Here is a 14,833-nt window from a genome sequence, read left to right as displayed (position 1 = left end):
CCTCACCTAGATTTCGCCGCGTCAGACAATCCATCACTAGAGCAAATAAAAATGGGCTAAGAGCTGATCCTTGGTGCAACCCCATCTCCATAAGGAAGTACTCCGAGTCTCCTCCCACTGTCCTTACCCTGGTCTTGGCTCCCTCATACATATCCTTGATCGCCCTAGTGTACGCTACAGGTACACCTTTGTCCTTCAAGCATCTCCATAAAACTTCTCTTGGCACTTTGTCGTAAGCCTTTTCTAGGTCGATGAAAACCATGTGCAGGTTCTTCTTCCTCTCCCTATACTGCTCCACTAGTCTTCTCACAAGATGGATGACTTCTGTAGTCGAGCGCCCCCGTATGAATCCGAACTGGTTCTCTGAAATGGGCACGCCTCTTCTCACCCTCATCTCTACCACCCTTTCACACACCTTCATAGTGTGGCTTATCAACTTGATTCCTCTATAGTTGTTGTAACTTTGAATATCACCTTTGTTCTTATACAAAGGGACCATCATACTCCACCTCCATTCCTCAGGCATCTTCGCCGTCTTAAAAATAACATCAAACAATCCAATCAACCACTCCAAACCAGCCCTGCCGGCACTCTTCCAAAACTCCCCAAGGATCTCGTCAGGATCAGTAGCTTTTCCCCTGTGCATCCTGCGAACAACACCCTTAACCTTCTCCACTTTTATACTCCTACAATACCCAAAGTCGTGACGCCTCTCAGAGTACTCCAAATCTCCCAACACAATGTCTCTCTCACCTTCATCGTTCAAGAGTTTATGGAAGTATGACTGCCATCTCCGTCTAATGAGAGCTTCCTCTACCAATACTTTTCCATTCTTGTCCTTGACACACTTTACTTGATCAAAGTCCCGTGCCTTTCTCTCCCTCACCTTGGCTAGCCTGAACAACTTCTTATCCCCGCCTTTGTCCTCTAGTTCTGCATAGACGTTCAAAAGCTGCCGTTTTTGCCGCCGAAACTGCCAACTTTGCTTCATTTCTCGCAATCTTATACCTTTCCCTATTCGTCCGCTTCTCCTCTTCCATCTTTGCTGTCTACCAACCTCGCGTACGCCACTTTCTTTGCTTCCACCTTTCCATGGACTTCTCCATTCCACCACCAGTCCCCACGTCCCCTACCACGGCGACCTCTCGAGACTCCCAGGACATCTCTAGCTATTTCCCTAATGCAGTTCGCCGTCTTATCCCACATACTGCTCGCGTCCCCCTACTCTCCCAAGCCCCCATAGCCATCAATTTCTCCCCTATCTCCTGGGCACTCGACAAAGTCAGACTCCCCCACCTGATCCTTAGCATGTCATCTGCGACAATCTTCCTCTTCTTTCTCGTAATCCCCAAATCCATCACCAAAAGCTTATGTTGGGTCGTAAGGTTCCCACCCGGAATGACCTTACAGTCTTTACAGAGACCTTTATCCTCTTTTCTAAGGAACAAAAAGTCTATCTGCGTCGCAACCGTCGAACTACGAAAGGTTATCAAGTGCTGCTCCATCTTCGGGAAACGCGAGTTAGCTACTACCAATCCATAGACTTTAGCGAAATCCAGAAGTAAGTCTCCTCCTCCATTCCTGACTCTGAGGCCGAAACCTCCATACTCATCATCATAACCCCCCGAGGTTGAGCCGATGTGTCCATTGAAATCTCATCCCATGAATAACTTCTCGATGGGCGGTATACCTCCCACCACTTCATCCAAATCCTCCTAGAAGCGCCTTTTCTCCTCCTCGTCCAAGCCCGCTTGTGGCATGTAAGCAATAATAATGTTCAAGGTAAACCCTTCCACAACTAACTTAACCGCCATCATCCGGTCATTTACCCTCTTAATCTCTACGGCCTGGTCCCTTAGCTCACTATCTACTAAAATACCTACCCCATTCATATACATTGACTTACCCGAGAACCATAACTTATACCCGTCCACATCCTTAGCTTTAGATCCTACCCATTTGGTCTCCTGGATGCAAGCTATATTAATCTTCCTCTCCTTAAGAATCTTAACTAGCTCTATGGACTTACCCCCTCTAACCCTAGCCCCCGTCCCCGACCGAGAAATCTAAAATCTATTTAAATAATTAAAAAAATTGAAAGACCCAACCCATCCTCTCCAATAGCCCACTTAACCCCCGCCACTGCCTCCGCTGCCTTTTTTAAAATTTTTAATCATTAAAAATTAATTTTAACAAAATTTTTATTTTAAAATCTATTTAAATAATTAAAAAAATAGAAAAATCCAACCCATCCTCTCCGATAGCCCACTTCACCCCTGCCACCGCCGCCACTGCCTTCGCCGCGCGGCTTCAAAGTCTATTTAAATAGCGTTTTTGTTAAAATTAATTTTTAATGATTAAAAATTAAAAAAAAAAAGAAAGCGGCGACGGCGGCGGCAGTGGCGTTGGTGAAGTGGGCTATCAGAAAGGATGGGTTGGGTTTTTCGATTTTTTTAATTATTTGAATAGATTTTAAAATAGAGTTTTTGTTAAAATTAATTTTTAATGATTAAAAATTCAAAAAAAGAAAAAAATTAGTCTCTCACGCTCTGTTTAAAGCAGTGAGATTCATGCGTGTGCCAGCTGGCACGAGGGGGTTCAAATGACATTGTTTATCTTATGTTTGGGGGTTCAGATGGTCAACGTTTCAGTTGAGGGGTCTAGATAAAAAATCAGAACAAGTTCAGAAATTCATCTATGACTTTGACCAATGTTGAAACTTCAAACTAACGTATCAAAGTTGATTTTGAAGCAACTAAACATTAAATATTTTATATTTCTCGATTATTCGTTAAATAGTGATCCTCCAAGTACTATACATGCCCTTGCCCAAAAAATGGCAAGAAGAGTAGAACTTAGAAGAATGAATAATTATCACTCGGAGTACCATAAATTTTCTAACCGCTGCTTTATTTGTTTTGTTCGTCTTACTATTTTGCCGTGTTATTTTTTCTTCAATCCTGCTTTGATTACAATTTTTTGAGCCGAGAATTTATCGAAAATAACTTCTGTACTCCCACGAAAATAGAAATAAAACCTGCATACATCATACTCTTTTAATACACTACTTATAAAATTACACTGAATATGTTATTGTAGGATCATAAATTCTATTGCTAGTACAATGTATGAGCACCTAATTAGAATGGACAATTTTACGAGTGTGTTTGTCATACGGACAAGTTGGTGAGAGTAGGATCTTTCTGTCTTTCATTCTTTTTTTTTTTTTTTCCCCTCACAAAAACATCTATTTTTTCTCTCTCAATATATATGTGAGGCTCAGACTCTCACCCTCTGTTTCCCTTTTTTCCTCTGTGCATTTCCCCAAAACTCAGAACAGAGAAAAAAAAAAAAAGCAAACCAAAAAAGAAAAACAAACAAAAAACCAAAAAACCCAAGTTTTCTCAAACCCTATATTCATCATATAAACAAAGAGAAAACTCAAAATACAATAATTTGGGTTGCAAAATCCATTCTTTATTGGTTGTTATTCTTGATTATCTTGAGATCTTGTCCCTTTAAAAGGTAAAATGATGTGTATATATATGTATACTAACTAAGGAAATAAAGAAAACAAGAATTGAATCTAATTTGGTTGATTATAAATTTATAATCTAAGATAAGAAGTTTAACCATTTGGGGTTTCTTGATTTTGGAATAAAAATGACATTTTTATTTTCTTTTGATGAAAAGATTGAATTTTTAACAAAAGGGTGTTGGATTTTTCACTTTGATTCCTCAAAACTTGAACAAAGTTTCCTTTTTAGGTAAAATTTAGGGTTTTTGTTGTGTTCTTGGATGCTGAAATGATTGCTGTTTTGCTGGTTTTGATGGAATTTTTTAGGGTTTTCAAATTGGATCAGTTACCAGGTCAAGTGATCAGCATTCTTGGAAGGGTTTTCAGTGTTAAATTCAGGTTTTTGTTGAGCTATTTATAGCCTGGATCAGAGAAAAATATGTTTTTGGCGGATAATTTTGAGGTTTTGGGAATTGAATGATTGAGATTAGGGTATGGAAGAAGACTGTATATTATACTACTAGAATTGGGGAACTATTGAAACAAAGGAAAAAGAAAAGGAGAATAGAAAAGTGGGAAGCTTTTCGGGTTTTTTCGCATCATTTTTGCTTAGGCTTAATAGTGTAGGTGATGTTTATGTATATGCAAGAGTTGATGGTTGTAAAGTTTTGGCTTTGCAGACAAGAAAAAGGATCAGATTACTTTGGAGAATTCTCTTTTCTAAGAAAACCATTTGGATTGACATAGTTCTTGAAAAAGCTTTTTGTGGCACTAACATCGTCGACTATTGAACTCCGTCATCTTAGTTTATCACATTGGATATTTTTGAAGTGAAGAGCTAGTTTAATTAAGTGTGGTTTTTGGACTGATTGTGTTAGAATTAAATGCATTGAAGCTGGAAAGTAATGTGGGGTCATGGTGAATGGACAGGAGTCTAGTTGCTTGTTACTGGAGAAAGTAACTGAAGGACACTGTTTGCGAAACAGCGCCTTTTTAACTCAGAGCGGTAGAATTCTGTGCCATGTCTCGTTGCTTTCCATTTCCACTACAAGGATATGAAAAGAAGCCTAGACCAGAGGACGGGAACTTGTTAAAAGAGGTTTGTTCAAGTTATATGACAATATCATTGTTGTGTTGATATGCTTTTGCTATACCAATACCGATATTTCATGACGGTTACCTTATTATAGAGGGCTTTATCTTTGATGCATGGACAGATTCCAATGGATTGTTTTTATGAAGTATCACTTGAAATAAGATAACTTGATTAGCCGTTATTGCTATAATGGAGCCAAATCCGAGTCCATTATATTCTGGTCTTTGACCGTGTTGAGTACAACGATAAGACTGTAATATTTATCTAAAATTGCTTGCATATGTTAAGAAGGAAGGATACTTTAAACATCAGTAATGTGATTGGATTAGTTTATATGGAGAAGACTCTTTTGGAACATTTCTCAGTGATAGGGTAATCTTGTTTAAGTGAAATGTATAGGGATATGCTTGTTTGTTTTTCTAGATTAGCGAGGATGTGATGCTTGATTCTTTTGTTTGGTCATGGTTTAGTAATTCTTTTTGGGGAATTTAAGTTTCTGATTTGAAAATGGATTCTGGCTTTAAGATGAACTTGACCAACTAATGCAAGTAAAACCCTCTAAGTTTCTTTGGATAATCGTGGAATTCGTTGTCAGTAAGAGAAATGGTTGTGATATGTTGCTATTATTGATCAGTCTCTTTCATCAGGGGAGGGTTAAAGTTGCTCATGAGTTATGGAAAAACTCATCAGACGTAATTATTTATTAGTTTTGTTGCTGGTAAAAGAATATAAAATGAAGAAAAAGAGAAACTTATTGGTCAGTCTTTCATTAGCATCTTTGTGTGAAGGGATTAACTGTACCATGATTCTCTGTGTAGTGGATATTTCAGCGGCATGACGTCTCCTTTGTTATAAATGTTTGGAAAAATGACGTTGCTGTAGAACATACTTAGGATGTTGGGATCATTCCTTTTGAAGACCTTAGGTTTTGTGGCAGTTGAGCAAATATAACCTCAGATTAAATGGTGTCAATTTAGTTGCTATGAGCTAAGTTACTCGGACTCGCCTAAAATGTCGTCGGGTGCGTGTCGGATCCTTCAAAAGTAGTGTATTTTTGGAGGATCCGACACGGGTGCGGCAACACTTTCGAAGAGTCCGAGTAACTTAGGCTATGAGTATGAAGGTTCCCTCTTTTTTTTTTTTTTTTTTTTTTTTTTTTTAAGGTGATAATATGGCTATAGTTTTGATGACTAGAGATACGTGATAATGGAAAATACTGTTGGATCATGGATGGTTGTTGCCTCTAAAGTATGAAGCATAGAACCTAGGGCATAAATCCTTACTTTATTAGAAAAGGTCATACTTCCTCTATTTCAATTCATGAGGCATAGTTTGAGTGGGTATGGAGTTTTAAGAGGAAAAAAGGACTTTTGGAACTTGTGGTCTTGAACATATCGTGAGATTTATGTGGCCATTAAGGATAAAATGAGAGATTTAAAGCTAATTTGTTTCTAAATAAAGAAATGTTCGATCCTTTTGGTAATGGATTAATAAGGAAATAGTGCCACATAAAATGGAACAAAAGGAATACTTTTTAGCAAAACTAGCTGGACAGTTCTATTGCCTCTGACCGTACTAAAATTATTTGCGTGCCTCACCAAGACTAGGGTGTATACGGTTAAAGATTTCCTTTAGTACTAGTTCCTTTCACAATAAGTTATCCATAAGAAGAAGGGTTTCTTTACAATTAGTTCACCAATTCAGGTAGTCCAAGAATAGGAAGTCAGTTGCAAGCTTTTGCAAGTGTATACTTGTTCACCTGAGGCCTTTTATATATGATCTTAATAACTAAGAGCTGTAATTTCTTCTGAAAAAAAAAACTAAGAGCTGCAATTTATATTCAGTGATCACCTTCTAGAAGGTGCCCTTGTATTGTCCGGGAAATCTTTTGGAGATCGCGGAAAATTGGTTCTCCATAAATTGCACTTGCTAGTGGATGTAACAAGCTAACAAGGATTCAGCTTCATGACACAGCCAACAGTAGTCTAAATGGATTTGGTCAGCTTAACTTAGTGTGGAGGGGAGGAGAGTTTTCTTATCCCATGGAAAGAAGGCTGTTTAGCTTCAGTAGAAAACTAATAACCAGCAAAGAAGAGGTGTAATTCCCTGTTCTTTTTCTTCCTTAAGACGAAGAGGGGATGAGAGGATAGAGGAGGTGTATGTCGGTTTGCTGTCAGATAAGTAGAATTTAAGTGAGGACTGTATATACTTCATTTTGAAGCATGATTTGAGTTGAAAAGGTCTCTGGAGCAAGTAGACGAGTTAAGGATGTCCTCACAGTTAAAGGTAGAAACTTATGGGATCGCTTGCATGTCAATAGAAGATTGTTATTGTCTGTGCAGCTGAAGGACAATTAATGAGCACGGAGAATATTTTCTCTAGAGGACGGTGTAGTAACATGTATGATTCAAAATATTAATTTTGCTAAACAAGGTGGTTGTTGATATTGCGTCGGTGATGTAAAATGGATCAACTTATTGTGAATCGTCAGAAACTGCTACATCTTATTTCTTAGCTTACTTTATCTTTTTCCTGAAGTCAAAACGGTTTGTTCATTTTAGCAGTCAGTTACATGACTGGTGTCCTTCCTTAGTGGAAGTCAATGAACTGGTCTTGAATGCCTGTTCCTTGTTCACGAGGGATAACAAACTTATCCCTAAATATTGAGGAGATCTGGCATTTCTGTCCCAGTTCTGATGTGCCAGAATTCAACTCTCATGATATTAGGTATGTGCATTTTAGTGGTGTAAATAGGGAAGTTGAGATGATATTGCTTGTTCCCCTTCTTCCTAAGGTTGTTGAGTTCTGATTCTTGTTAGTGTATGGACTATGCACCCGTCCTCCATTCGGTTAGTGACATCATGGAGCTGGAAAAAAGTGTTGGGAGTTTTGTGTATCTCGTGTGGAGGATGATACATTTTTAACATTGATTTTCTTCTCTTGTGGTTTATTTGGCTACCACTGACCATCCTAAAACATAAATTCTTCAGTTATAGCTCTTTGCCTCCGCTGATTAGGATGGAAAAATTTCATTGCCTTCCAAATTGTTGGTGTGCTTGTTACTATGTTGTGTATAGGACACCAGCAATAATTTGTCAATGTACCTACATGCCATTGTTCAGTGGTTTTGCTTTCTTCATACTAATTTAACATTGTGGGGCTACTTATTCTTTTGATTGCTCTAATGAAGGTTAGTGGTTGTTTTTGGTGCTTTTACTAAGAAACTACCGGAATGTCCCGAGTTCTCTAATGTGTTGATGCCCAAATAATCTATATTTAGGATTTCCACCTGAACATGATCAATCTGACTTTGAAGTTTGGTGCTGTACTCAGTTGTAAATCTGTGCTATTATTCAGAATTGTAATTTCTTGCCTTCAGTTTTCTTCGTTTAATGAGGATGTTGGCATTGATTGTACATGGCATTATTGATATAGAACTGCCGTTTTTTCCTGTTCTGTAGGAGAAACGGAAGGAGAAGAAACATAAAAAGGAGAAGAAGGACAAAGAGAAGAAAGAGGGTAAAGAGAAAAGGGATAAAGACAGAAGTGATGGGAAACACAGAGAAAAGAAAGACAAAAAGGACAAACACCGGGACAAGAAGGAAAAACACAAGGATAAAAAGAAGGATAAGGATAAAGAGAGAAGCGACATCTCTGAAGAGGCAAAAATTGCTGTTCTACCTGGGGCTTCTAGCGGACAAAAGCTTCCTAGTGGAGATGAACATTTTAAAGAGGAAAACATCAACTCACAGGAAGCAAAATTCCATAATCAGTCTCATCGCCAGCATGCAGAAAAACTCTTTAAATCCAGCCTCCCTGCTGTTGAGATGGATGAGTCGAAATTTGTGCAGGAGTTGGCTAGGAGGATTAGAGATGAACAGAAGGGCCCAGTCAGTCAGTTGGCTGAGAGATTTCCAGTTGAGTCGAAAAGGGACGAAAAGACAAACAGTATGTACATCAAGGATTCGGGTAATTTGGCTAAAGAGAAGGAAAAAAACAAGGAGAGGAATGTTTTTAGCAACAAGATGGATGGACAACAAGTCAGAGTTGAACCGAGAATTGGTGCTAAAGCAATACTTCCTAGCTTTCCGGGGATGGAAAAGAGCAAATTTCATGGATTGCTGCCGCCATTGGAAGAGAACTTTGACAGCAGGAGAGAGGAAAAAGAGAAATCAAAAGAAAGACGAGATGACAAACCAAGAGACAAGAAAAAGCATAAAGAAAAGGATGCGAAAAGTCATCGAAAGGAGAAAGAAAAGAAAAAGGAAGAGAAGGGGAAGGACAAAAGTGCACACAGGAAAAGTGAACAGGACAAATCAAGAGACATCAGTAAGAGCAATTTTGTCGGTGTTAGTAACACCACCCACCAAGTTCCACTTGTCTCCAAGGATACCGTTGCCCGTACGGTCCCCGAGGGAAATCACAGAAAAAGAAAGGATATCGAAACAAATGGTTTCCTGCATGGTGAGTGAACAAAATTAACAGCTGCTGTTTATCGAATACTATATTGCTTTATATCCTCTAATGTTTTTGGTTGTAGTAGTCTTTTAGGTAATTGGTAATCACTGTTCTCAATATTTTCCATAAAAATTTGAGCAAGCATGTTCAGCTTCGATTGTCCTTTGCGTTAAACCGATTAGTGTTGCTTGGTTTTGTTCTAATGTACAGAGAGTGAAGTCAGGCCTACTAAAGTGCTGCGGCCCTCATCCTCTCATCAGCCCACGCTGAATGGAAAGAGATTGGAGACTCACCAAAAAACAGACATCTTATCTTCCGACAAACAAGGTGTTGCCACCGATATTCAGGTGATAAACAAGGAGCAGAATCACAATGGTACAATTAAGTTATCCAACAAGCACGGAGTTGCCACTGATATTGAGATGGGAAACAAAGAGCGGGAGGTCAACGGTACAATTAAGTTATCCAACAAGCACGGAGTTGCCACTGACATTGAAATGAGAAACAATGAGTGCGAGGTCAACAGTACAATTAAGTTATCCAACAAGCACGGAGTTGCCACTGATATTGAGGTGGGAAACAGGGAGCGTGGGGTCAATGGTACTATGAAAGGTCAGCCATTAGCTATGTCTAAACCAAAGACATTGGCTATATCTAAACCAAAGGCTTCTTCCATGTCTCCTGGTGCTGATCAGATTGCTGAAGCGTCTAAAAGACCTCCTCATCCTGATTCCAAGTATCTGAACCAGATACTCTCGGTTCCCAAGATGGACGAGTGGTCTGGATTCGATGATCAGAATTGGTTATTTGGAAGCAAGAGTAATCTGGTAAGGAAGCCCGACATGTGTCATGACGAAGTTATGGACAATCGGGTATGGTCGGAACCTTTGCAAATAGACTCTGCTGATGTTTATGCTCTGCCATACGTAATACCTTATTGACTGCTGTTGACATGATCTAACATGGTGAGTTTCCAAGGACCAAGCTCTGTCGGCTATGCAAGGATCCCGAGTATATTTGGCTCGGAGATGCCTATGCTGGGCTCTCGGTTGGATTCTCACCTTCCTGCTCTGGTGGTTGCGCTCGTGGCTGCATTAAGTGGGGCCATTTGTTGTCCGGTACTTGAACATCTAACCAACCAGTGTGTGTAGGAAGTTGTTACATGCATAAGCTTCTGCAAGTTTATTCTAAAAGCTTAGATGCCATTCTAATTGTGAGTGTAAACGAACTAGTATTTGTGGTCTTTTACAACTCCGCACAATTTTGATTTTGTAATATAGAACTCTGCTATAATTGTATGATAGAGGGGGGAAAAGAAAAAAAACAAAGGAAAGAGGTAGCAGCTGAATTCATTTTATTTTATTCACTTAGATCACAGTTTTGTCTATAAATCCAGTTCCACTTTCTGATAAGTATCTTATAATATGAGAATCTGATATAACATGATAACTACTTATTCAATATTTTACTTTCAGTGTTTCAAAAAGATAATTAATTTACTTATGACATTTTTTGTTTGTTTGAATAGAGCTGAATAAATACATAAAGAGTTTCAACTTATGGAGGATCTCAGTCTTCTCTAGTTGTCAAAAATAACTTTTTCCTTTTCTTTTAGAAACCTTTTTAAGACCATTGTTCTTGTTATGTTATATAAAATGACTTGTGACATACATGTTTAATTTAACGTTGACTCCATAAACTAAACCAAGAGATTTTATTCAGGAAATCAGGCGGCGTAAAACTTTATGAACAAACCTGTTTTTTTTTTTTTTTTTTTTTTTTTTTTTTTTTTTGAAATATAAATGACTATTAGCGTTAGTAACAAGAAGGGACTTTGGTCTAATTTACATCAAAATCTAACAATAATTATGTTAACACTATCATTCAAAGGGTGCAGGAGTAAAAAACTTTAGAATTCTCACCCCAAAGAAAAGAAAGAAAGAACATTAAAGTACTTCCCAATGCTAAAAGTAGAATTCCATTTCGAGTTTAAATTACATCCACCAACAATATTAAAGAAACTTTTATACTATCAGGCCAGCAAAAAATATCCACAGATAATCTCCACAAAGAGTGAGATTTTCATTCTTGAAAATAAGGTTGATTATCTGGTGCAACAAACAAAGATGACCTGATAGTGCAAAAAGTTCTTTACGCTGTCGGTGAATATTAATTAAACTCCGTTGCTAAATAGGGTGCTTTTTTTTGTCTCTGACCAGCCTATTTGCTTCCCAAAAAGCCAAACTGGTACCAAAGCATCTTCATGATCAAATGGTTGTGTCCTCATGAATTCTTTTGTTTCCACTTCATCATCATCAATAGCTCCTTCTTGTTGATGATTGAGTGCTACATCCTTTGGCAAAACTTCAATACTCTTCACCACATCAATCACAAAGGCATTGCAATTTGTTCCATTCTTGAATTCACACAAGTTGAAAACAATTGTATCTTTGGCTCTTAAACCTTTATCTTTCACAAACTTATTCCAACCCTTTGTGAAAACAAAGCTTTGGCTGCTTTTCCAATAGCAATATCTAAACTTCCATAATCTCCTTGAGGTATCATAAAAGATCATCTCATCATCTTGGATTTGAGGAAAGTACTTCAATGCATATTTCTTTGGGATCACAAGCCTATTAAGCTTTCCAACATCACTTGGAGTAAGCTCCTTTTGGAAAAGTTGCTTGTATGAGAATTCATCATTTCCCTGTCAGCAAGAGCAAAATCAGAAATTCTAACAAGAGGATTTTCAAAAAAGAAAAAAATAAATATAATTGCAATCCCTATAAGCTTTTAATATATTAAGGGGATTCATCAGCTTATGTGTGAGTTATATTTTTAACACCATAAGGATAGCCTTGTATACTTGTCGTAGCGGACTAGCATGTACCTGTCCAACTTGTCGTAGCGGACTAGCATGTACCTGTCCATATTTCAACATTACGATCTCACATTTAAAATAGACTTATATATAGATGTTTTTTGAATGACCTGACAGTGTAAAAACTTCTATACACCGCCAATGTAGATAACTTAAACTCTACAAATTTCACTTTTTAGTGGAACATTACCAGTAAATAACTTTGGTGCATTTTTTTTTTTTTTTGTGTGTGTGTATATGTTGGAAAAAATATACTTTTTGCCTTGTTTACACAGTATAATTTTCTTAAATTACCTCGGTCGCTGGATGTAAGGTTTTCAAAGGGTGAAAATGCTCTTCAAATTTTTCCTTCAAGTACTCATCAAACTTTGAAGGATAGGAACCTTCTTTGATCATCCTAAGAATATCTTCAGTTGAAAATTGTGACTGAAAATTTGGTTCTTGAATTGTGGCATTTGTCCAAGCCAAATTTCTATGTGAATGATCTTGACCAAGAAGTCTAATGGCAGCACTATCATAAGCCATTGCTGCTTCCATTTCAGTTTTGAAAGTGCCAAGCCAAATTCTTTGATGATTTGTATATATTTGAGCTCCCCAATGACCATTATGTTGGCCTACAACCCCTTTAAACCTCGAACCAGAAATGCAAGCTTTTCTCTCACGTGCATGCATTTTGCGCTTTTGAGGCAGCAAATGATTGCTCGCGCTTGAGTCACAATCCCCATTAGTTAGGTATGTGGTGGTGCTTGATATCAAGTTTGTTTCATCTTCCATGGTAAATCCTGATAAAATTTGGCAAAGGGTTTAAGAAAATTTATGAAAATCATAGAGATAAGTTGATAATTGATATGCTTAAATTTATTGTTAGTCAACAAAGAAAGATGGAAAATGAAAGTCATAATAGTATAATAATGAGAATATATACAACAATATTCATGTTTCAGTCTCAAACAAGTTGAGGACAATTCCTTTAACCGACAATTTTTTTTTTCAAATTCTCGAAATTTTTAGATCTTGGAAAAATTACCTATCCTTGAACTATCTCTAACAAAATTCAAGAAATAGTCTAATCAAATTCAAGATACTTTTGTCAAACGCTGATTCAACCTTAATTCCAACTAATTGGTACATAAAAAGTGATAAAAAATTAATTCTTTTGTTAAAAAAAAAAACCACCAAATTTAATCATTATTGGTATCATCTAGTTACATTAAATACATTATCAGATCGTTAAATTTATTCCAGTTTAATAACTGTCAACTGTATACTTTGTATAATTAATTACCCAAAAAAAAAAAGATTCACAAATCTATTTTTTCATGAATAAAACTTTTGAATCTTCATATATAAATAAGCAAGTAGTATTCTAAGGGATGAAATCGACTTTTTTTTTTTTATGTATTAAATTACCTGGAAATAGCATGCACGAACCACCAATAAAACAAACAAAAAAAAAAAAAAAAAACAAACGAAAAATGAAAACACATACTAGTAACATACACTAAAACAAAAGACTTTCATCAGATCTTCAAAGGCTCCATTCTTTTACAAGTCAAAAAAAGAAAAAAAAAAAAAAACAACAACAAGATTTAAAAGCATATAAAGAGGTAACAAAAATAATTTTTTGTAAAATAACTGGAAACAAAAATCCATGTGAAAGTTATCAGGAGGATGAACAAATAACAAACCTGGTCTCAAGTATTAACAGCAGAAGCTACGTGATTTTCACCAGATGGAAATTATTATTATTATAGACCTAAAAGAACAATATAAGAGTCTTGTTATATAATTGTACCATAGATTGTAGTTAATTATGGATAATAATTTCAAAAGATCCAAAAGATTAGTTCTTAATTTATGGAACTTCCAAACTTGTATAAGGTAAGTTTCCTTGTTCTTCATAGCTGAAAAAAATTTAGTATCTTCTTAATGAGGAACCAAAATATTTCGATATATTTTGGTCTTTCGTACTAAGTACAAAAATTAAAACTCAAAAAAGGCAAGACAAGTCAATATATATGTTTATACGAGAAAATATATATAATCCTAATCCAATTTGAAATAGCACCAAGTAAACAAAAATAAACTTGGAATATTTCAAATTTTAAACTCATATTGAGTTGAGAAAATAAAAATAATTTTAAAATATTTGACAAGTCAGGACTGACTAACTTCATAATCTTGTTGGCTTTTTATATAAACTGATTGAGATTTTATAAATGCTGATAAATTAGATACTTGTTTAAGAACCAAATCAGATTGAAGCAATTTGGAAAATTGGTACATTATGGCTTATTTTGTTATTCTTTCCACAAAATATATCTATCAAATTGATTTTGTTATGCCCCCAAAATTGGGGTAAGACGCGATTGAAGCTCTAACCTAACTACCCTTCAAGTGAACCATGAATTGTATGTTCTGAACAATTCATTCACTATAAAAGTCTCAGCACAACAATAAGAAAATCACCTGAACTATTATATCCGAAAGTCACATTTGTTCTTGATTTCAATTTCATTCAATTAAAAAAGTGATTTTCTAAGATAATAGCTATTAATTGAATTATCAATAATTGAGAAATCAATCCCAACTTTTAAATATAAACATATTAACTACGGAAACTAGAACTGAATATAAGCATTGCAATTAATGCATATAAATGAATCAACTGAGTTAGATGAATATAATGTGGTAATCAAATATGTCAATCTATGATTTTCGAATGAAATAAGACCGTTAGCTTTGAAAAGGGAAATCTGCTGCTCATAATATGTGTTCATATATTTACTTATTGATGTTGTGTCAATGTGTTACACTCTTGACAGTCACGTGTTGAAAACTTGTAAAGAGATTTTGAACAAAACAATACTCTTGTCATTCC

General features: G+C 36.3%; 2 protein-coding genes across 2 annotated transcripts; one reads left to right on the top strand and one right to left on the bottom strand.

Annotated features, from left to right (window-relative positions):
* The first annotated feature begins 3,292 nt into the window (after positions 1 to 3,292).
* LOC132604391 (uncharacterized) lies at positions 3,293 to 10,462 on the top strand. Its single transcript, XM_060317885.1, has 4 exons — positions 3,293 to 3,525; positions 3,845 to 4,616; positions 8,075 to 9,077; positions 9,282 to 10,462. Exons 2-4 carry the CDS (start codon positions 4,539 to 4,541, stop codon positions 10,010 to 10,012), a joined length of 1,812 nt encoding a protein of 603 aa, XP_060173868.1. The 5' UTR covers positions 3,293 to 3,525; positions 3,845 to 4,538; the 3' UTR covers positions 10,013 to 10,462.
* A 183-nt stretch (positions 10,463 to 10,645) lies between these two features.
* On the bottom strand, positions 10,646 to 12,723 carry LOC132602645 (AP2/ERF and B3 domain-containing transcription factor At1g51120-like). The gene is made up of 2 exons (XM_060315450.1): positions 12,247 to 12,723; positions 10,646 to 11,778 (listed from the first exon to the last, which is right to left on the bottom strand). Exons 1-2 carry the CDS (start codon positions 12,622 to 12,624, stop codon positions 11,245 to 11,247), a joined length of 912 nt encoding a protein of 303 aa, XP_060171433.1. The 5' UTR covers positions 12,625 to 12,723; the 3' UTR covers positions 10,646 to 11,244.
* Between the last annotated feature and the right edge of the window lie 2,110 nt (positions 12,724 to 14,833).

The sequence above is a fragment of the Lycium barbarum genome, chromosome 7 (genome assembly GCF_019175385.1).
Source record: "Lycium barbarum isolate Lr01 chromosome 7, ASM1917538v2, whole genome shotgun sequence".
In the NCBI taxonomy this organism is placed as follows: Eukaryota; Viridiplantae; Streptophyta; class Magnoliopsida; order Solanales; family Solanaceae; genus Lycium; species Lycium barbarum.
Note: the sequence above shows the minus strand (reverse complement) of the source record. Positions and strands in the feature narration are given on the sequence as shown.